The sequence below is a fragment of the Hyperolius riggenbachi genome, chromosome 1, assembly GCF_040937935.1.
Source record: "Hyperolius riggenbachi isolate aHypRig1 chromosome 1, aHypRig1.pri, whole genome shotgun sequence".
Lineage (NCBI taxonomy): Eukaryota > Metazoa > Chordata > Amphibia > Anura > Hyperoliidae > Hyperolius > Hyperolius riggenbachi.
This window is the reverse complement of record NC_090646.1, coordinates 287,174,547-287,197,462: the sequence shown is the minus strand read 5'-3', so window position 1 is coordinate 287,197,462 and position 22,916 is coordinate 287,174,547. Positions and strand designations below refer to the sequence as shown.

General features: G+C 40.7%; 1 protein-coding gene across 1 annotated transcript in view; it reads right to left on the bottom strand.

Annotated features, from left to right (window-relative positions):
* The window catches only part of LPL (lipoprotein lipase), a 53,471-nt gene extending 32,153 nt beyond the window's left edge, over window positions 1-21,318 (bottom strand). Inside the window, exons 1-2 of the mRNA XM_068233683.1 lie at window positions 21,069-21,318; window positions 2,332-2,507 (exon numbers count right to left, since the gene is read on the bottom strand). Of these exons, the coding sequence (XP_068089784.1) occupies window positions 2,332-2,507; window positions 21,069-21,162 (270 nt within the window). The 5' untranslated portion in view covers window positions 21,163-21,318. The remainder of the gene's footprint in view (window positions 1-2,331; window positions 2,508-21,068) is intronic.
* Between the last annotated feature and the right edge of the window lie 1,598 nt (window positions 21,319-22,916).

Sequence of the window (22,916 nt, the reverse complement as noted above, 5' to 3'; positions counted from 1 at the left end):
TTTGAAAAGCGTTCAAGGCTAGCAGTTCTGGTCTCTGCTATTGTTTCCTCGCGTTTACTGCCTCTGAAAGCAGCATGTTGCTTTTGAGACTAGACGCAACGCTGGGATCTACTGCCAGGCTTTCATGAAAGCCTGCAAAAGCCAGCTCTAAACGCTCCCATTCACTTGCATGGGATGGCAGTAGATCCCAAAAAACGCTGCGTCTGAAACGCTGCGTTAAACGCCACAAAAAACGCCCGTCTGAACCAGCCCTAAGGCCAGATCCACACTATAAGTGCTTTTTCTAAGTGCGTTGTGATTGATTAGCACTTTAAAAAAATTTCTCCCATTCCCTTTCATTAAAATTGCAGTAAAGATCACATCCAAATCACCGCAATCGCGTACGCGAAAAATCGTGGTAATTTTAAAAAAAAATGACCGTGATTTTTATAAAAAGTGAATGGGAGAAATTTTTAAAAAGCACTAATCAATCACAAAGTGCTCAGAAAAGCACTTATAGTGTGGATCCGGCCTTAAGAGACTTGATATTATTGTCTCTCTAGTGCCAGGGTATTTAGACAAGACAAAACATTTTACTTTCATTTTATATTGATTGGGGTAGGGCTGTTACTTGTGTCGTTATTTCAGATTTGCTCCATCTAAAAAGTTTAATCCTAATTTACTTTTTAAAAATAATAATTTAAATATTGAAAATTGGAAGTCAGGTGAATTCTTATGAGTATGCTAGTGAAAAGGTTAAAACATCTAGGAGGCTGCCATTGTTACCCACCTATTTTGCTACTACTGCCTCCCTCCCCACAACACACACATAATGTTTCAGCTGTTTTGTAAAACCTGTTTTTTTCTTTATAATTTCCATCTTTCATGATTGAGTACAAAAAGTACTCGCTGACACGGTGCAGTGATTTGCTACTTAAATAAATATGCTTTTGAGCAGTGTTGATGTAATATGTAACGGAAACGTTAAGGAGACTAGCTGAATTCACCAAACCATATAAATTCCTTTCTTTTCCCCAGGCTCTCAATACAAATACATTTCCCAGCAGCAGACATTCTTGGTGCTACTATACTCAACAGACTTATTAAAGGAGACTTTTAGGCCTGCACAACACATGCTGAATTAAACTCCCTTGTAGGCATTCACTTGATTTGAAATACACTAACTTTAAATGAGGTAGTTGTCAACAAGGAGTTAACTCTATTAAAGGATACCCGAAGTGACATGTAACATGATGAGATGTGTATGTATAGTGCCTAGCCCACAAATAACTATGCGATGTTCCTTTTTTTTCTTTCTCTGTCTGAAAGGGTTAAATATCAGGTATGTAAGTGGCTGACTCAGTCCTGACTCAGACAGGAAGTTACTACAGTGTGACCCTCACTGATAAGAAATTCCTTTCTTATTTCTTTCTTGCTCTCAGAAGCCATTTTCTGCTAGGAAAGTTATAGTTGGATTTTCTTATCAGTGAGGGCCACTCTGTAGTCACTTCCTGTCTGAGTGACTACAGTCACTGTACATACACATGTCTATCTCATCATGTCACATGTCACTTCAGGTATCCTTTAATCTAAAATGGTTGAACTAAACCTAAAGCTGGCCATACACTTATAGATTTCCACCAAATCTTCCAAAATAAAGGAATTGAATGCTGCGGTTCTATTGATTTTGAATAGATTTTGAATTGATTTCAGCAGAGAGTCTATTGCATATTGATCGTACCGTAGCAATGTACTGTTCGATACAATACAACATAATGGCCTATTGATCGTCCACAGCTTCTGCCCCACCCCCCAATCAACTACTATACTGATACTTTTGATCAATTTTGGTCAATATAAAAATTTTTAAGGACTCGAATCCCATCTGATTTGATTAGAGTGATGAAATCTGCAGGGAATCGAATGGGAAAATCCATGTGTGTATGGCCACCTATAGGCTAGACATGCACTGTACAACATTTTTAATAGTTAAGATGTTAGATTCAATACAAATATTTAACCCAACAAAACGCAATCTAAAACCAGAGCATCTCCAATTAAAAAAAGTGATCAGGTATTCATTGGGAATGCCTGCTCTTTGTACAAGCAATGGTAGGCAGGAGGGGAGTGATCATACTGATTTGCATAACATTCTGTTGTACAAAGTTAGCTGGGGTGGCAGCACAATCAATAATAGCCAATGTGATTAGCCATTATTGTCACATGGAATAAAGGCCACCATCTTTAATACCTTTTCAAGAGTGGTGATACAATGACAGCCCCCTTTCATGATATTCAAATAGTAACTGGAATATAATAGCAATAAATACCACAGCAAAAATGTTTTCTTACCGTCCATCCATGAATGACCACAAATGTTTTATAGGTTTGATTAAAATGACATTCTTCAATAGTGTGTTCTTGGCCAGGGATGAGGTAGCAGTTATCTTCATCTGGTTCATCTGGTGTCCGAAGAACAAATCTACTCTCAATGTCTTCGTAATCAGTTTTTTTCCAACTGAGAGTTGCTGCAATTAGATTATATAAATGGTAAATTGTAGAGGGTATCTCTTGTTTGCTACAATTATAATATTTAGTACGATGACACATCCTATGCATAGTATTTTTTTACCACAACTTGTACAGGTCAGAAAGACTGCAAATACTTTTACGATTTTATTATGTTTTCAAATGTTTACACTTTGTAGCCATATGTTACGTTATTTCATTAGTGCTGTGCACAACTGCAAGGAAGGGTCTAAAGAGGTTTAAAAGTATATGTGCCGTCCCTGATTTTTCAACGGTGTGTGATCAAGCTGTCCAGAATTATTTCTGTAAAATTAAAAGAAAAAAAACCTCTTACATGTTTCCTTAAATTTAAAGAGCTTCACTTTTTTCATTTATGTGTGATGACCCATATGAATTTGTTACCCTCATTCCATGGACAATTTGTTATGCAGACAAGTACTGTCCATTGTCTAGAAACACTGACGATGATGGGAAAAAATGTATGTTATTTTGGCCTTTGCCCAATCATATTATTCCTCCACCTCATTTTCTGTGGGAACGGATAATAAGAAGATATTTTGTTCTCTCTTGAAGTTTGCAAACTTCTTTTCATAATCAATGTTTAATGCAATTAATGATTTCATTAAAAAAAAAGAGATCCAAAAGAATCCACAGTCACAGAGCACCGACTGTAGGTGGTCCATTTAAATAGTAGCCAACATACACAAAACATGTTTTACTCAGATGTCATAAAAGAATTAAGCTGGCCATACACACATCAATTTTTACCTGTAGATTCGATCATCATGATCGAATCAGCCAGTTATCTGTGATGCAACAAGCAGCATTAATTGTTATTTTAATTGATTTGCGGCAAAATTTGTTCAAAACTACGATCAGAATTTGCTCAATCTAATGCGGCGGTAGATGGAAAGCACATAGCGTTACACTGTATCGAACAGTGCAAAGCTGCAGTATCATGGTGAAATCTATTGAAAATCTGTGTGCCATGTATGGTGGATACGTTCCCTCTCTGATCAGGTTCTGATCAGAGAGGGATTGATCTGCTTGCAGCACTGAATGGCAATCTAACCGTGTATGGCCACCTTTACATTGATAATGACATAGCAGCAGTATATTGGTTTTCAGATGTAAATCAGAAATCATCTGTTTCATGGACCTGTTTATTTTTTGTGGACTGGGTGGTCTTAGCCTAGGTATTGCACTTTATACCAAACATCCATATAAGTCAAATGTGGTAAATGGATGACTAATCTGGGAGCAAATCAAAGATTAAAACTTAGGCTAAACAAGAGAGTAATTCATTGCATAAAATACATTTAACTTTTTGTTGGCAACTGCCTCATTTGAATTCTGCATATTACAGATACCCTCAAGGAGTCAAATCCCTTGATGTTAAGATGAATCTCACTCATGTAATATTTGGGCAGCTTAAAGGTCCGTACACACGCCGGACTTTAGGCAACGACGGGTCCGTCGTTGCCTCCCGCTGGGTGGGCGTGCCAGCGACAGTCCGGCGTGTGTACGCTCTGTCGTCAGACTGATACGGCTGTTCCTGAGCGATCTGCCGGGCGGATCGCTCAGAAACAGCCGTATCAGTCTGACGACAGAGCGTACACACGCCGGACTGTCGCTGGCACGCCCACCCAGCGGGAGGCAACGACGGACCCGTCGTTGCCTAAAGTCCGGCGTGTGTACGGACCTTTATACAAATTCTGGGACAGTAAAAGACTCGATGCCCAATTCAAGAAGTGGCAGAAACAACCTCAGTACATACAGATAATTTGATATTACTTTACAGACATATCTGGAAAGACAGACCTTTAAGCACAGTATCTATAAAATCCTGTGAATGTCAGTGAAAGACTGGCGTATACAAGACCTGGCAGGAAACAGTTGATAAAGCAGCTTTGTGTGTTCTTGGTTAATAGTTTACTAAACCAAAGTCATTTGTTTCAAATTACCTACACTTCAAACAGAATGGATATGTACCGTTAAAATGCAAGAAAGTGAATTGCTCTGCTAATCTACAACTATCAATGAAGCTTGCCATATAACTTTTCTATTTTTTTCTTGAATTAATTTTACTGAATTGTGGCCAATGAGAATGTTTAGCTCTATGGATCTGGCCTGAGGCACAGTTTATTTCATGAATGCTCCATGTTTGACAGGACAACCTGAATAATTACCTCATTATGTTATACATGCAAAGGACTTCCCAACAAAGAGGTTCCTTGTTTGCCCTCTGTGTTTACATTTCCACCCAGACAAAAACACATGCATATGAGTTTATCAGAGCTCACATCACTTCTGGGCACACACAATTGTTCTTCTACTTCTCACTTGTTCTTCTACTGCTTAATATCCACTTTATGAAAAGGGTGCTCTCAGCTGATCACTAGTTTACATTTCACAAATGCTTTATCTTGTTGGAGTGGATCTCTGTGTGATGCTGTGGCTTTATTTTGCTCTATATTGTCTGTCACTATCCTAATGTGTCCAAAGTGAGAACACTTTTTGGAAAAGTGTAATGTGTGCCTCTACAGAGAGCATCAAGATCAGTGCTACCTTTCTACATAGTGAAGATGCTGATTTACATAGTGACAGCCCAACTTAAGGTACATACACACGTCGGATTTTTCCAAACGACCCGCCGTTTGGACGTCCAAACGACCGGTCATTTGGACGTCAAATCGGGCATTTGTACAGTTGGTCGTTCAGCTGATAACGCTGGTCAAAACCACCGTTATCAGCTGAACGACCGACTGTACACATGCCCGATTTGACGTCCAAAAGACTGGTCGTTTCGACGTCCAAACGTCGGGTCGTTTGGAAAAATCCGACGTGTGTATGAGCCTTTAGTGTTCTTCCCAAGTCACTTTGCCTCCCAAATCTGCAAACCTGCATTTACACAGTGATGACAAAAAAATGATCAATAACAAGGGGGGTAACTACATGGTAGCAGCCCCTGCGACTGCAGGTGGGCCCAGACCTATAAAGGGGCCCGAACTACTACTTCATTCCTTCTGATAAAGGGCTATAGCCTTCAAATCAGGTGTTTTTGTGGCTAAACTTGATATTAGTGTGAAGATTACAATGTCGTCACTTGTTTTATGGCCAACAAGGGGTTGGAAAGGGAAAGTTTAAGGTCCCATCAAGGTTTTGCTGGAGGGCCCCATGTTTTATAGTTATGCACCTGTTAGTAAACTACAGTGGCGTAGCTAAGGAGTTATGGACCATAGGTCAAGTATTACATTGGGCCCCCCAAGCACTCTACACATAATGATATGGAGCACCAAAACCTGTCAAGGAAAGCCGAAGGTTCAGAGAGGTAGAAGCTAGGAAGGGGAATAGTTGGTTAATGATTATTACTATTTAGAGCACATATAGAGGTGATCATTACCAGTATTGCATCAATGAAGAACTAATACAGAGGTTGAAGGAGGTCCACTTGTGGGCCTATTTGGCCAAGGGGACACAGTGCGATCGCATCCTCTATATCCCCTTCTACTATGCCTCCTATAAGCAAAATCATATACATTAAGACAGGAAGTGGAAGTGGTATTATCTTGTGACAGATTGGCAAGGATCTCTCTGATAGCAAAAAACGTCTTATCTGTCACTTCCACTTCCTGTTTTATGCAACATGATTTTAATATTAAGTGATGTCATGCATGAAGCTGATCAATGCTCGTTAAACAGCCCATCACAGAGTCACAGGCATCTGTATCACATCTGTCATTTAAGTGCCAAAATGCTATTAACAGCTGCTGCTTTAGAATCTCTAAAATCAATACCAGATTATATCCACATCTGTTGGAATTATGTTGTAAGAAGAAGGTTAGTAATGCAGTAGTTCACTTTATTTTCACGCTAAATTATCTGTTAAACCTTCTGAACTGTTGTACAACCTGATTTTATTCCAGTAAAAAAAAATGTTCCTGTTCTTATCTACTAACTCCCATGAACTGTGCTGAGTTCATTTAGATGCACACTTCCAGGGCATGCTCAAGGTGCATGGTATGTAGTGTACTTTCATTGCACTGATTCAGCATTCTGCAGGCTGTGCTTGTGAAACAGGTTCCCAAAATCTAACTTACTGTAGTTACAGTCTTACTACTAACTTTAGTAGTAAGCTTCTGTGGAGTTGGCCCTAGAGTGTGCCAACTCTATACACACCTTTGACTATTGTTGTCCAAAACAGTTGCTCATAATTGTTTCAGGTGACTGTCTAGTGTGACTATGAGATTATGTCAATGTCCATGTACTGGTTGTAAGTAATTGGACATGGCTACTACTATTGTTAATTCCTATTGCATCTCACTTCTGATCAGCCCCCTCCTCTCTCCATAGGGCATATCAGGGTGATTCCATAGAGTTGAACAGCATGTTTGTACATGGATCTCTCCCCAAAACAGAGAGAGAGATTTTCTCCAGCCATGAAAGTCCAAGGTGTATACCAGGCTTTACCCACACAAATTTCAATAATCTGTGGAAATGACACCCTAAAAGGGTCTTGCTGTAAAACAGAAGTGAATTAAACTGCAGTGTTGAATCGAAAGACTTATAATGAAATTCCTGTTTTCTTTAAAATAATTAAAGAAATGAAAAGGATATGAAGGCTGACATTGTTTTCCATTACAAAATACCTGGGGCAGCACGGTGTCGTGGTGGTTAGCTCTCTCGCCTTGCAGCACTGGGTCCATGGTTCGAATCCCAGCCAGGGCACTATCTGCCAAGAGTTTGTATGTTCTCTCCGTGTCTGTGTGGGTTTCCTCCGGACACTCCGGTTTCCTCCCACATCCCAAAAACATACGGATAAGTTAATTGGCTCCCCCTAAAAATTGGCCCTAGACTACAGTACTTACACAACATAATATAGACATATAGCAATGGTAGGGACTAGACTGAGCTCCTTTGAGGGACAGTTAGTGACAAGATATATATAAATATACCCTGTACAGCGCTGCGTAATATGTTGGCGCTATATAAATACTAAATAATAATAATAATATTGCCTGGCTTCTGGCTTTTTTTGTGTCAGTGACCCAGTACAAGCATGCAGACCAGCTGTTCTACCTCCACTCCTGTCTGATTCGCCTGACTACACTTCACTTCATTAATAAACACTCACAAAGAATGACTGTGACTAGATTTAGCCTGTTATGATTGCTGGTAACTTAGGTTTATGCTTACTTATAACTGATGTACAATAAAAACAACTACTTGTTACAATGAGTGCCGGGTGTTGCCATTAGCCACAACATCGGTTATGTTCTATAAGAAATATTCTACTATCAGCTTGCCTTATGCCTAACCCAAACCTCCCTCCCAAAGGAAAACCCTAACATTAACATCTAACCTTGACCCCTTCCCAAAGCAAACCCTATTCATCTAACCCTAACCACCTCTTTCTGACTATCAACTCTATCCTCCCACTACCCTGTCCCCTACATTATCCTATCTCCATATTGCACGTTGCAGAGCTCAAAATATATAATAGGTGAGCCCCAGAGCCGATATATGGAGCCACCAGTGCTCGTGCATAGCTTTTTCCTCTGAACATGAGCGGGTCCGTGCTAATGTTCAGGTGGGCCTGGTGACCAGTGGTGAGCTCAAGAGGGATCAGAGAAGCCTATGGAGTATCTAACTTTTCTTTTTCAAAAATTCACAAGTTGGTTTTAATAGCCAAGCCCTGGCAACCATGCATATCGGCTTTGTAGACAGCAACAAAATTAGCAGTGCACTCATTTTAATTGCTTTGTATAATTGTTCATTATTTCAGATAACATGCAAGAGACTTGCAGCAGCTAAAATCTGCATTTTCAGCTTTCCTAACGCTATCCAATGTGACTGGTAATAAGTAAAGCAACTTGTAGGCAGGGCCAGGCCGAGACAGAGGCTGGAGAGGCTCCAGCCTCAGGGCGCAGTGTAGGAGGGGGCGCACAATTCATGCAACTGTCATTCCCAATTGTGTTTGAAGCAGAAAGAAATAAGAAAAGGGGATACATGACAGTGACTGCAAGCCAGATAACTAGAGATTAAGGTGTTGGGGGGTTGGGAGCCTTTAGGTGCCTTAGTCTAATAGCAATCAGTGTGTGACAGCTGGGGTGGGAGGGATGGAGGGGTGCACTTTGCTGTCTCAGCCTTGGGTGCTGAAGGACCTTGTCCCGTCTCTGCTTGTGTAGGTGTACAATGCAGCCAAGTATAGGCCACTAGCACCCAGCTACGTGTGTCCCCTAAGCTGAACTTTCTTTTCCTCTGTGTATATGAGACAAGTTTAATAACACTGCATTATTTATAAACAGTATATATCAGTTACACGAGTTTTAGGTTACCAGCAAATGTCATGCTTACAGACAACTAAAATGGGTAATGAGAGTAAGCAGACGTCTATGGCTTCATCATCCATAAATAGCCAGTAGAATGATGACAATGACAGGAATTAATAGTGCAAATGTATGGAGGTCTCTTGTCCTTCAGGTTTCCAAACAGGTTTTCTGCACATATGAATACTTGCCTTGTAGAATGATTGAAGGAGAGAAAACTGATGTCATTTTTGATGTGGCGAAGCTGCTTCTTAGAAGGCTGACTTTCCAAGAACTGCTAGTTTTTCCACACTCGCTGTGCAACTATACCGTTAATCAAGCACAGTTGACACTATCTACAACCTGCTAAGCTGAAGCATCTGCAAACTGTGAGAATGTGGAAGGCGTGCCATAAAACTGTCATCTGTTTTTTTTATGGTTTGCTAACACTGTTTTATATAACTTTCAATTAATGGTACTTTCTACTAATTCAAGGCCTGCTTCCAAGAAAGACCACTGGCTGGAAAGATTAATGAGACACTAAACATTTTAGTAACTGGTTTTCTGCAGCATAATTGAAGGACGGTGGCTGCGGAATTTAAACTGTACATGAAATTAGTATTAATAAATGATGTTGTCACACTGTAATTATAGTACATGCCTGATATTAGTGTTCTGGATTACATGTAACTTGTTTATGTTAAACAATGACATGCCATCAACAGCTAATGTCTATTTACAATCTTATGAAGTTCACCTTGAAGGGAAAAGGGCCGCCGGCTGAAGTAATTTATATAAATAGCAACTCCTTGGAAAAATGCACTGCTTATTAAAATGTGAAAGATACATAACTTCCAACATATATATATATATATATATATATATATATATATATATATATATATATATATATATATATATATATATATATATATATATAAAACCAATATCAATGTGGGCTGAAGATCTGTGCAAGACTGCCCATTTATATGTCAATGTTCTCTCCACCATCAGGACCACAAACAGGAGTGCTCAGTTGTGTGTGTGCTCTGCAGAGTTAAGGTGGGATCACCAAACAAACACAACCAGAGCTGCCTAAGGGGGAAAACTAGAGCGAATGGACAAGATATTCCAATTTGCCCAATTATGTTTGCCTTAACTTGCTTGTGTTGGTGGAACCTGCTGGAGAAACCATAGATACAAGATTGCTGCCTCAGATAAAATGGCCAGATTTGTCAAAAGGGAATTAAGGCTCACACTTGGTTGCTTTTCAGTGATTTGCTGATCGCCCTAATGAGTCACATGGTGTGATGAAACATGTCCGGTGGAGACTAGCGGACGATCCAGTAACTGACTAGCATGATGAGGAGACAGAGCTGCAAAAACGTGGCCAAACCAGTAAGCCTGCCCGGGAGGCAATGGGGGAGAGCCCGTAAACTCTATGCCTGTACACCACCAGCCACATGAGAGTGCATTTAAATAATAAAGCTACTGTCACTTTTACGGAGTCAGGCTATGAGAGTCTTTCTCCTATGAGGTTATCCTATTGAGGACTATATCTTGCACCACCTGTATACCCAAATGAAGAAACAACGAGAGCCCAGGAGAGATCGTGAGGGGATATAGAGTGCTATCTAACAAACCTAACAGTGGTCACACAAGCTGAGTGAGTTCTTTCCCTCATGGGGTGTTCGGTGGTGGATCTTGTGGACAACGTTGAAGTGATATCTATACACACCTTAATTAGAAATTTAACAATAACAACATTTCTATAGCGCTTTTCTCCCATAGGACTCAAAGCTCTCTCAGATTCAGTAGCTGGTAGTAGAATGAAGTATTCACACAACAAAAGTTATATTTCTGCAAATACCAAACTGAACAGGTGAGTTTTCAGTCTGAATTTAAATACATCCATTTAAATTTAAATTTGAGAATGGAAGTACATTGGAAAGAGGAAAGATTTTACAATGGGCAAACACTGACAACATCATTTAAGTAATTTATAAGTAAAATGTGTTAAAAATACGCAATTGTATTCACTAAGCTACAATCAGTAATGTTCCTCTTCAATATAATAATTGATTTCAGTGAAATTCAGTTGGGTTGACATGCTGTAAATAGGTTTACATAACGCCCATTCACTCCTTCAGTACATGACATAGTGACTCTTTGACATGCAGAGTGTTGCGGCCCCCTATTCAGTTGTACAAGTGGAGAGGGGCCACATAACACAGCAAAATGCTGGATGTTTTGTCACTATGCTGCAAGGCAATGCAGTGGTTCAATCAATGGTAATTGAAAGCCTTGTGTCTCTGCTTTTTAACTGTACCCTGAAAAAGTACCCCATAGTGAGTTGGATATATATAAACTCTCTCTGTCAGTTCATTCCATGATGAGAAAAGATAAATAATTATTAACTTAATGTTAATATGCAGACACAGTGCTTTATAGTAGGTACATGGAAAACTTTCACAGTAAGCTAAGTTAACTTTATTAAAATCTAATGCCAAAACTTGTATTCATTTTGGACAACATTTACATCACATCCTGTATCCTCAGAGACAAAGACAGTAAAAAAAATGAAACCTTTTGTATGTACAGTGAGGCAGGCTTAGCATACTTGATAAGCTTTTATATCTGTGTTTCTCACTTCCTCTCAAGACTACCAGAATAAAACCATGAAGGCCTCGGGGAAGGAAGTGAGTAAAAGACAGGAAGTGGGCACATAAACAGCATTAAAATTGGCAAAGGTTCATTCCATTGAGAATTAATTAAAGAAAAATTTGGGTCAGACTGGACTTTAATAGCAGAATTGACTATATTGTGTGATCCCCCCCCCCCCCCCCCCCCCATTGTGGTGAGGATTATAAACAAAGATTAAAAGATCAAAACTCAGCTTCCAATGTTTAGAATAATATGTGTGGAATTTCAGAAAAGAGGATTATACAGAGATTGTCAAATTCTGGACTAATTTGCTTTTATTCATGCTCTTTGACCAAACAGTAAATCATGGTATTAGAAAACAAACACAGTTACTCTGCTAATCTGGTGTAATTTTCCACCTCTGAGAGATCCATACACTGTGCTGCACACTGTGGAAAATGTTATATAACAAGTAGCCTGGATCTCTGCAGCTGTTGTGGGACTAGCAAAGCATTCTGGGGTTTCTCTCTCCTCAGCAGCTGAAGTGGCACATTTTACTTGTTGTGACACTGACTGAAAGGAAGCCTAGCACACTGAAATACAATCTGTAAATGGTAAACTCATATCCAACCTCACATGAAGTTGAAGAGGTGTTGAAAGTTGTGAAGTTACAAACAAGAATTGTGTATCATGATTTTAATTCAGACTTGGTTGAGCCTCTAACGAAGAATTTGTTCTCTGTTGTTAAAAGTGCTTTTCAATGACTGTAAGGGCCCTTTTCCACTAGAGCGATTGTGATTGCTGAATCGCAAAATCGCAAATCGCTAGTGATTTTTAAATCGCTAGAGTTGTTACTTTATCATAGAAATCACGAGAAGTATTTTCCACTACAGTGATTCGATTTGGAAATCGCTAATCGCAAATCGCAATCGCTTGCTGGAGCGATTTTTACAATGATAATGCAATGCAAATCGCAATCGCATAACAGAATTAATGAAAAATCGCAATCGCTGGCGTTTGTGATTTGTGATTGCGATTGCTAGTGGAAAAGGGCCCTAAGGCCTGGAACCCACTGCAAAACGCAATCGCTAATCGCAATCGCTAGTGTTAGAGCTGTTTGTAAGCTATTTCTTGAGCGTTTTAGGGAGCGATTTTAAAAAGTGTATCAATTTGCCAGCGGTTGTGTAGCGATTAGCGTTTTAAAGTCTGATTGGTCCTTTCTATTAATTTTAATTTTTGTTACAGTGTACATTAACTTCAAAACGCTAGCAAAATCGCTCCATGCAAGTTTTGATGAGCAATTATGCCAGCGATTATATACTTTACATTGAAGCGCAAAGGCTAACAAAATGCTGCATGCCCTGCATTTGCGATTTTGCTAATCGCAATCGCTTCTGTGGAATTTGCACCATCCATTTACAATGGCAGAGCATTTAGGGAAATCGCTAGCAATTTCTCACGCTCCCTAAATGCTCAAGAAATCGCTCCAGTGGGTTCCAGCCCTTTGTGTTGGATTTTTGCAACAGCCACATAGGGCGCAGCCTAGTGTACCTGTTGACCAAGGAAGTGGAAACAAAACATGAGAGGGGGCTGCTGCCAGGGGTGTTGCTAGCCCCAAAAATCAGTGGCACATGCCCCGGATCTATTCTGGGGTGCCCCGAATCTCCCCCAGGCAGCGTCAGCTGTGGTGCCTCAATGGCGGGCATGCTGGGAGCTGTGGTGCATCAATCGGGGGTATGCTGGATGCTGTGATGCCTCTATGTAGGCATACTGGGTGCTGTGGTACCATGCTGGGTGCTGTGATGCCTTTATGAGGGCATGCTGGGAGTTGTGGTTCTTCTATGGGGGCATGCTGGGAGTTGTGGTGCCTCAATAGGAGGCCCATGGGAACATGGGAGGGGGTCCACTAGCAGGTCAAGGAATGCTATGGAGGGACTGCCTGATAACCCTACAGCAGGCCAGCCCACTCACCAGAAAGCCAGACCAGCCAGCAGAGAAGCCAGGTAACTCTGCCTAGTTATGTTTAAGTGGCTTGACCTATTTATGTGATATGTTGTATTTTTGGAGTTTTTTGTATTTTTGGAGAGGGGGCTTCATCCAACATTTTGCTGGGCAGGCCTACTTTGACCACTGTTAAGTTTATGTAAATTTAGCTCCATGACCACACCCACATTCTGGTGCATGGCCACACCCATTTTTCAGCTGAGGTGCCCAAAAGTGCCCCAGATCTCTTAGGATCCTAGCAACGCCCCTGGCTGCTGCACCAGTGGTGGGCCGAAATAATTTCGCATTGTAGTTCGCAATTACGCATCGTAATCGTAATGCAAAATTTCAGAGAAAATCGTAATTAATTTTGTATGTAATAATAGTATTTCTAAATTTAAAGTAATTTTTTGTGTAATTTTGTGCCAACTTTAGAGGTTAATAGCAAAGCCCCCATACATGCGACTGCTACCAAAATTTTTCAAAAAGACCCTGTAGTTTTTGAGAAACTCGATTTTAAAAATGCAAAGAAAAATGGTTTTTAAACTTTCATTTTTCTAAGTTTAAAAAACATTTTTTACTTTCTCAAAAACGATAAGGCCTTTTTGCAAAATTCTTTTTTTGACTTGTACCCACGACTCTTTTTAATATATGTAGCAATTTTGGTGTCAATAGCAATAGCATGTATGGGGCTTTGCTATTCACTGCTAAAGTCGGCAAGAAATTATGCAAAATTACGAATGACTACCGGAAATCAATTGAATTTGCAAATCGTAATTACGTATAAGCGTAATTGCAAAAATGTACGCAAAATTTAGAGAAATCGTAATTTGTTGATTACGATCATCACTATGCTGCACATGAAATGTGCACTGAAAAGGACGACTGCAGGTGCAAGGGGTAAGTTTGCTGCCCCAGAAAGTGGTCTGCTATACATGAAAGAAGGGGCTGTTCCAACCTGGAAGAGAATAGGGCGGGGGGGCACATGGGAAGGCTGCTACATATGGAAAGTCAGGAGTGTGGAGAAGGGAGCATTGGGAGACAGGGGATTTGGTCCAGCGCTCACAGCGGCATAGCAACAGCTTTGAGTGCCGCCATAGACATAATGCTCTTATGGCTATTGGGGTGCAGCGGGATTTTTAATCCAATTCTGGCGCTGGCAAAAGCTCGACCCCAAATTACCTGTCCCTCTGAGTTGCTATGACTCGGAGGTGAAATAGTATTTCACGCCGCCTGGAATTTCAGCGGCAGCAGGGTGAGCTGTCATTCTGCTCACCCTGCACCCAACTATTGACTAGGTGATGAAGTAATACATACACGGGTGTTGTACATGAGGGCAAAAAGTAGTTATCTGGTTTTAATAACTGTGACATGTTCAGAGCTAACATGACAAGACCATATCTTATATACTCTTATATACTATAAAAGCACAGTGCAAGATGTCAATGCTATATAACGTATTTTTCAGCATTTAAGACACTCCAGACTATAAGACGCACCTAGGTTTAGAGGACAAAAGAGGGAAAAAATATACTAAACCTGGTGCGTCCATGGTCCAGGAGCGTCTTGTAGATGTTCTTCCCTAATTATTGTCCTCCCCTTGTACCTCATATGTACTCCTGTGTCCCCCATGTGTCCTCCTGTGTCCCCTTTTGTCCCTCATGTGTCCTCATGTATCTCCTTTGGTCTGCTTTTGTCCCCATGTGTACCCTTCTGTCCCCCCTGTGTCCCCTTATTTCCCCCATGTCTCCTCCACTCCCCCGTGTCCTCCTCCGTTCCCCCTGAATAAATGAGAGAGGCGGCAGCTCACCTAATGCATCGGAGCCTGCAGCGATCACAGACCTCTCTTATCTTTCACTGTTCCCCTAGTGCCAGCTTCTGTTGATTGTGTCATCAGCAGAAGCCGCCATTAGGGGAACACTGAGGGAGAGGAGAGACATAGTGGATGGGGTGTCGGGACACCCTGGAAAGAAGAGACAAAACAAAAATCGGGAGCCCGAATGGTGTAGTATGTCAGTAACAAGGAAAAGAATATGAAGATAAAAGGGCTACTTACAAAGGTAGGTTGCTGGAGGCAACCGACCACAGGAAGCAGGTGGAGATAATGAACCCGTCTCCACTCGGAATGTCCCAGACTGGGACTGGTGTCGGTCGCTTCTTCTTTAAAAGACAATAACAGCTTCAGTCATGGACTGTTTTTGAACCCCGCACACAGCACAATAAGGGTAAAGAAGCACCCAGGGGTTTTTAAAACGGAGTTTAAAACAGTAAAAACAATAAATGAGGTGGCTCACCTCAATAAGGACCTTCTCATAGGAAAAAGATAATTTTATTTTTGCACAAACAACGCGTTTTACGAGTCCAACTCCGCTTTCTCAGGCCAATAAGGGTGCCAGAGTATGAACAGTCAGTATGCATGGAGCGCTCCATGCATAGTGGCTCTACATACTCTGGCACTCTTATTGGCCTGAGGAAGCAGGCTTGGACACATGAAATGCATTGCCTGTGCAAAAATAAAATTCTCTTTTTCTTATGAGAAGGTCCTTATTGAGGTAAGCCACCTCATTTATCGTTTTTACTGTTGTTTTTAACTCAGTTTTATAAACCCCTGGGCGCTTCTTTACCATTATTGTGTGTAGGGAGAGGAGTGGTCTTTGATCACTGCAAGCTTCGATGGCTTAGGTGAGCCGTGCTGCCATTTATTCATGGGGAGCGGGTGAGACATGGGGACAATACAGGGAGTCCCTGACATCGCGGCAGGTTGGCAGCTCATATAGGCGGGCGTTTGTAAGTCAGGGACTCCCTGTATTTGGCAAATAAGACACAGTGAGTCCTATATGCCAAAACATGCTGTAAATTCTAAATAAAAATGTAATTTTGTTCTTTATGTTCAATGACTGAGTAGTCAGTCTGTGATACAGTAAATGTCTTCATGTCTTATGAAACTCACAAAAGAGACAGCTGCAGTCACTAGGCGGCAACCACTCAGCAAATATCCTCACTTATCGGCACAGATTCAGGGGGAAATACAGTGTACAGACGCAAGTCAGAATGCAAAGATAAGTTTTCCGTAACAATTGAAGGGATTATTTACTGAAGGAGCAGTAAAGTCTAGTGGACTGAGCAGGTATGCTTTTCAAATATTCAGTCATGTGCAGGAATTTTAAAGAATCTGAATTTTTCTGTATGTTTCAATTTAATACAGGTTCTTTTGGCCTCGTTTACAGTAGTGTGGCGTGATGTAACAGCCTCTTTGGAACGTGGCTTACCGCACTGCTGTGCACCATCTATGCCACGTTTAAAGTGTAGCGTGTGTGTTGTGGTATAACGGGTTGCGGCATGGCAACCCACTGCATTCAGTGTGTTACCGCGAAACGCACACATTAACAGTAAAGTGAGGCATACTTTTCATTAAACTGTATGCTTCAATGTACCCACTGCAATCACAGGGAACGCAATGGCCACTGTGAACATGGTCTTAGTAAATCCTCTGAGCTTGCATAGTAAAGGGTTGCTGATGGACCTACTTATTAAGGTACCGATCTTCAGGCCACCAAAAAAGTTCCATCATTTCAGCGGAATTCACAACATTTTCTGGAGATATGCGGACCAGCATACTTACAAAACTGATTAGCTAAAAATGATCTCTATCTTTACAAGGGAGGTAACTTTCCATATTCATCACATACTCGTTAATCACCGGCTCCTTGTCCTCATCAGCAGTAGAAATGGTCAGTGCGTTGCAAATAATTTAAGCTTGCATACAAATATAATGCAAATTGTATGCAACTTGGAGTTGGGTCAATCAAAATGAACAAGAAGTGCATTTGTTTGGCATATCCAAGCTGCGTACAGTCTGCATTAAATGTGTACACAAATCACAGTTATTAGCCTCTCATTGACCAGCTCTAGTTATAAGCACCCCTCAGGGCCCATTGCCACTAGTGCCGCGCACGACTGCGAGACTTCCTGGTCTGCGGGAACGCTGATGAATTCCAGAAGCCCTGCCATGCATGGCTATGGGATTTGCAGCCTCCCGCACGGCATGTCGGCCAAATCGCTAATGTAAGCGATTCGGCCGGTGGTGCCATTGTGTCCTATGGCAGAGTTTCCCCGCGCGATCTGCCTGCTGGTAAACTCTGTGGATTCGGCCCAGTTTCCGCACTAGTGGAAACGGGCCTTAACAGATGAAAACAAACATTCCGCAGAGATCACCTGACAGGACTAAAGATGTCGACCCCTGTGGTAAATTACAGACTGTAAATTGGGTTGAGGAAAGATTTTACATTGGGCAAACACTGACTAAATAATTTATAAATGAATATTGTAAAAAAAAAGGGGAAAAAAAGTCAACATTTTTTTGTATTTTTGTGCTTGAATGGTGAGCTGAAGCTGAAACTTTGTTTTTACACAGTTTTTGTTTTTACAAAAGTTTTACACAGAGTTGGAACTCTGTCAGGTTTTATTGCTTTTTGTCTTCCTTCTCACTTCCTGTCTGGCTTTCCCAAATCACATTGAACAGTTGGAAAGGGGCAATCAGGTAGCAGAAAAAAAGTCCCCATTTTGCTACAAATCTGACTTTCCTGACCTCTGTGTGCCAGTAGTGAAGGTTTCCTCTTGCATCCAAGTGAGGGCTTGGAAGAGGTAACCTTCATCATATAGACAAAAAGCAATGGAGGAAACTCATTAGCCTGGAAACGCACACAAAAAAAAGTTTTGGCTTTAATCCTAACTGCTTATCTTCTTGACACATATTTCTACCCTGGTTGGCTCAAAATGAAAAGGAATAGCTCTAGAAACAAAGTTGTTCTCTATGAAATCAGGATTCTAATAAAATATTTACAAAAGAATCACACCTTCAATTATACATGGGTTACAAAACCACAAACGTGCCAAATATGACTAAATAAACATTTCTCAGGCTGCAGGGCAAGAGAGAAGGGCTTTGTGTGGGAGTTGAGAACATGACAATAGCTGCCAAGAGCTGTGAGCGTTGGGAGATTCTTGGACTGTCAGCCAATCAGCCAGTCAGAACAGGAGGTGTGTAGCTGGGGGTGGAGTCACAATGACCTTGTATTAGGTTAGACACTTCTCAAGAGTGAGCCATAGCAAGGTAACTATCGGTCACATTTTTCTGCTTGTCATTCAAAGCATTGCTCCTCCCGAGTACCCCACCATGTTTCCTCTCAAGCAGTCACGAGAGGGATTATCGTAGGAATTAGTCAATAGTGACTAGGGGCTTAAAAAAAACTGAGAGTATATATATATATATATATATATATATATATATATATATATATATCCATATACCAGTACTTACTGCAGTTTATGTAGAGTGTATTGTGCAAATAGCGCAACTTATGTTACCTAGGTAACACAAGTTGTACTTAATAGCTGGTGCACTAAATAGCTGGTGTAAGTACCAGTAAAGTTGCCGTGTGCTGCTTGTGCACTGCAATTTTGCGGCTGTTTGCTGAATATGCCCCAATGTGCACAGCTGCCATTACCGCGCAATGCTTTAAATGTTAATAAGCACATCTAATAAAAATAAAATACTTTTATTAAGGGCAGAGACACACAACAAAATGCTTTCTGATCAGTTTTCATTTTACTATTGACTTGCATTAAATTTGCAGCAAAATTGCCACAATCGCAATTTTTCCTGGAAAAAAAGGAACAATACAGTTCAAAAAGCGCTCTGCAGTGTGTGTCTGCCCTAAGATATACAAAGAGTATTCAGCTCCCTGTGATACCCTCAGTCAAAGGCTTTAGGCTAGGTTTACATTGAAAGTTGCGTTGCAATGGAACAGGAATCATTATCACAGGATTATTATACAGGAAATATTATGGACATTATGCATGACTTGTGTTGCATACAACAAAGCATACAGTACATAAAAAGTAGGCTTTGCTGATACTGTTAACACACGCGCTTTGTGGTAATGCACTGCATGCAGTGCATTATGATGCTGCGCACAGTTATACTACAACGCACCCACCGTACTGTGAACGTCGCATAGGTGGTGCATTTCAGTGCAGCAAGGCACATTACAAAGCCGCTGTTATGCAGCAGCACAACGCACTACTGTGACTCTAGACAAGACAAGACAAATAACATTTATATTGCGCTTTTCTCCTTGCGGACTCAAAGCGCCAGAGCAGAGCAGCAGCCACTAGGGCGCGCTCTATTGGCAGTAGCAGTGTAAGGGAGACTTGCCAAAGGTCTCCTACTGAATTAGTGCTGGCTTACTGAACAGGCAGAGCCGAGATTCGAATCTAGCCTTCCTCATAATACATGCATAATCTACTGATCATTTTTCTTTGGAGAAAAGCATAAAACTGACATGCATAATCCACTGCTAAGTTTTCCAGAAGAGAACTGTCAAGTAAATATAACAATGACAATAAAAAAATAACTCTGGAGTTGATTTACTATAAAGGTGGGAAACACTAGAAAACATAAATAATCCTGCAAAACTGGACTTTAAAAAAAAGAAAAATAAAAAAATCTGCCGTTAGGTGTAAAAGTTTGCAGCCCACGCCTGGGTCACATCAAACCATAGTGGGGTTACTTAAGGGTCAGAAAATGAATGACTGTGGGACTACAGTCACTGAGAACTTTAATGAATGCAAACTGTCCTGGTTCTGTCAAATGGAACATCTTGCTGTGGTGTGTACATGAGACTGCAATAGTACTAACTTTTATCCACTGAACTGTCAGCAATCCTCACTGCGTTCTGATATGATGCAGGTTAGGTTTGCAAACTTTTGCTACCCACAAGCAGAAATGTAATACAGAGTTGCTTCTGATTTAGGTTCTCCATGGTAAACCACTGAGCTCTGACTAACTAGGGAAAAATGGAGCAAAACTGGTGCAAATGTGAAACGGTTGCGAAGAGCAACCAAACAGCATCCTTCCTCTTGGCATCTGCTCCCATACTGTACCAGTTGTGCTCCAGTTTCCCTAGCACTGATTCTTTTAATTCTGCAGCACTGTGTAGTGACATTCATTTCCACATTCTATCTGAATTTATACTTATCAGTGCTAATTACAATTAGTTGCTATTGGTTACACAGAAGCTATGCTTTATGTATGGTGTGACTTGGTATAGTGAGCATAGTATAGCAATTAGCACACACATTCACAAAGTATTACAAAATCAAGAGATCACTTCCGCAGTGCTTAGAAATCAACCCCTCCTTTCTGAGCTCAGAAACTTTTGTTAGAAAGTTTCTGTTGGCATCCTTGTGCCAAGAATTCTAATACATCCCGTGACTGGAGGCACATGTTGTACACATGAGAAGAACAAACAACAAAGTGACTGGTTGCAGCCAAGAAGGCTCATACAGCTCTGCTTCTGCCATCATACAGATTAGGAAAAGGAATGCTAATCTACAACACAAACTATCTTAGGTTTAGTTTTTCTTGAGGAAATGTAGTGTGAAACCAAACATCTAAATCATGTACAGTTAACTATTCAGCTTGAGTGTACTGTGAACCAAATCTCTGCACTCCCTGTACTGGGATATAAAAGGAAATTCCTACTAAGCATGTTTTAAAATTATTAAAGAAAGGTATAAGGTATGCAGTATAGCAGGCAGCAAAAGCTAAAGAAACATACTTACTTGTAACAGGTAATTCAGTAGTGGCCAAAACCTTGCAGTAGGCAAACAGGCAGTGCATCCATATAAACAGTGCAAAGGCTTCTCCTCTTCTCATGTCTCCTTTTTTCCCCTACAAATCTCTGCCCGAGATGAATGAATGAAAAATGCTTTTATTCGTTAAAGTCTTTATCCTGCTGAATGAGTACTATTTTGAATAATGTTTCAGCAGCTACAGTCTATTGAATGGAAGTGTCTTCAACAGGCAGGAGGAGTCATGAACTGCTATTGGCAGCTTGGAGTCTCCTTATGTTATGAGAAATATGCAAATCATTAAATACCATCCCACCAGAAGGAGTTCCTAGATCCTATTCCAAAGTAACTTTGAGTAGCAGTGACATGTAGGAATGCTCTAGGCTGAGCCTTAGTGTATGAATGCAGCAGAACCTAACTATAATCATAAATACCATACTTAATTAGCATGAAGTTTAATCTGGTAGACTGTGAGCTTTGGATCTCAAATTTGTATTCTACACTTTTGTAATGTACAGCACTACACAAAAAGATTATACTTTATAACTAAAAAATATTTTTTAGGAATTATTCTGTTCGCTTACATGGCACAGCACTACATAAACGATGGCCCTTTATAACAAAAACCCCCCCAAAAAAATTTTAGGAATAATTCTGTTTACCACCAATATTTTGGTACTGTTTGGCATCTGTTTGGCACAAATATTTTCTACAGCGCTTTACAAAAGAAAACAGAACTGTTCGCTTTATTCTCTTACCCCCAAAAAACCTTAGAAGTTATTTGTTATTAAGCTTCTTGCTGTTTTTTGTATGCTTGTCTACTCTGTACTGACCACTGCACATTGCTAGCAGGAATTGCCTGAATGGATTTAACATTACACTGAATGGCCTTGTGCTAATAGCAGTAAGAGCAATGTTGTTTCCTCATTTGCTGATATACTGCAATATGAACTGCAAATGCTTTAACCAGCATAAAGTGACATAAAATAACCTCCGGGACAGTGGAAACCAGGGGAATGTTTGAAGCAAAGGTCATATTATATAGAACTTAAATCCAGAATTCACTGAACAGCTTTGTGACTGCCAGTCAGCATTCCTGCAGCATTCAAATGAGAAAAAAGAACAAAGCATATTCCTTTTCCTCTGTAAAGAATATGTTATTTAGACAGCTACATATGAGAAGTGCAACGTTTCAATCAACAGGACTGACAGCTCCACAGATGGTACAAAAGCACTTCATTATAATATATTAGAAATGATGAACATTATTCCATAACATTCTACATTATAGTGTCATTCACTCATTCCACTGACTTGCAGAATGATGAACATTAGTAACTGATTAGCTGGAGTTCAAGCTTCCCCCGGCATCTTGCTTCATATAAAACACAAACTGACCCTGCTCGTTTATCTATCTCACATTGTGGGCAGCAGTATCAGTAACATGCTATCATTAATTGTCAGCATGAACTGTGTTTCTATTAAACATCCTGCCACTTTTAATAAGCTTACTGGACAACATTCTCAATAGCAAAGTCCAAGCTACTTTGCCCAGATCTCAGGCTAGCAGGGCCGGATCTAGACTTTTTTGCTGCCTGGGGCAAATTAGCGAGGATGCTCCCCCCCCCCCCCCCCCCCACCGATTTGGAATGGTCGCGCAGCACCCGACAATTTACTCTGCTGCATTTAAGATTCTCACATGACATGCTGCAGCTCAACACAATATCACACTGGCTGGCTGTGAGTCTGTGACAAACAAACTGCTCACCCTCAGCTGTCCTCCATTCCTCCTCAGTCAGGACAGCAGTGCCACCTCCTCCCTTCTGCTGTGCAAGTCAA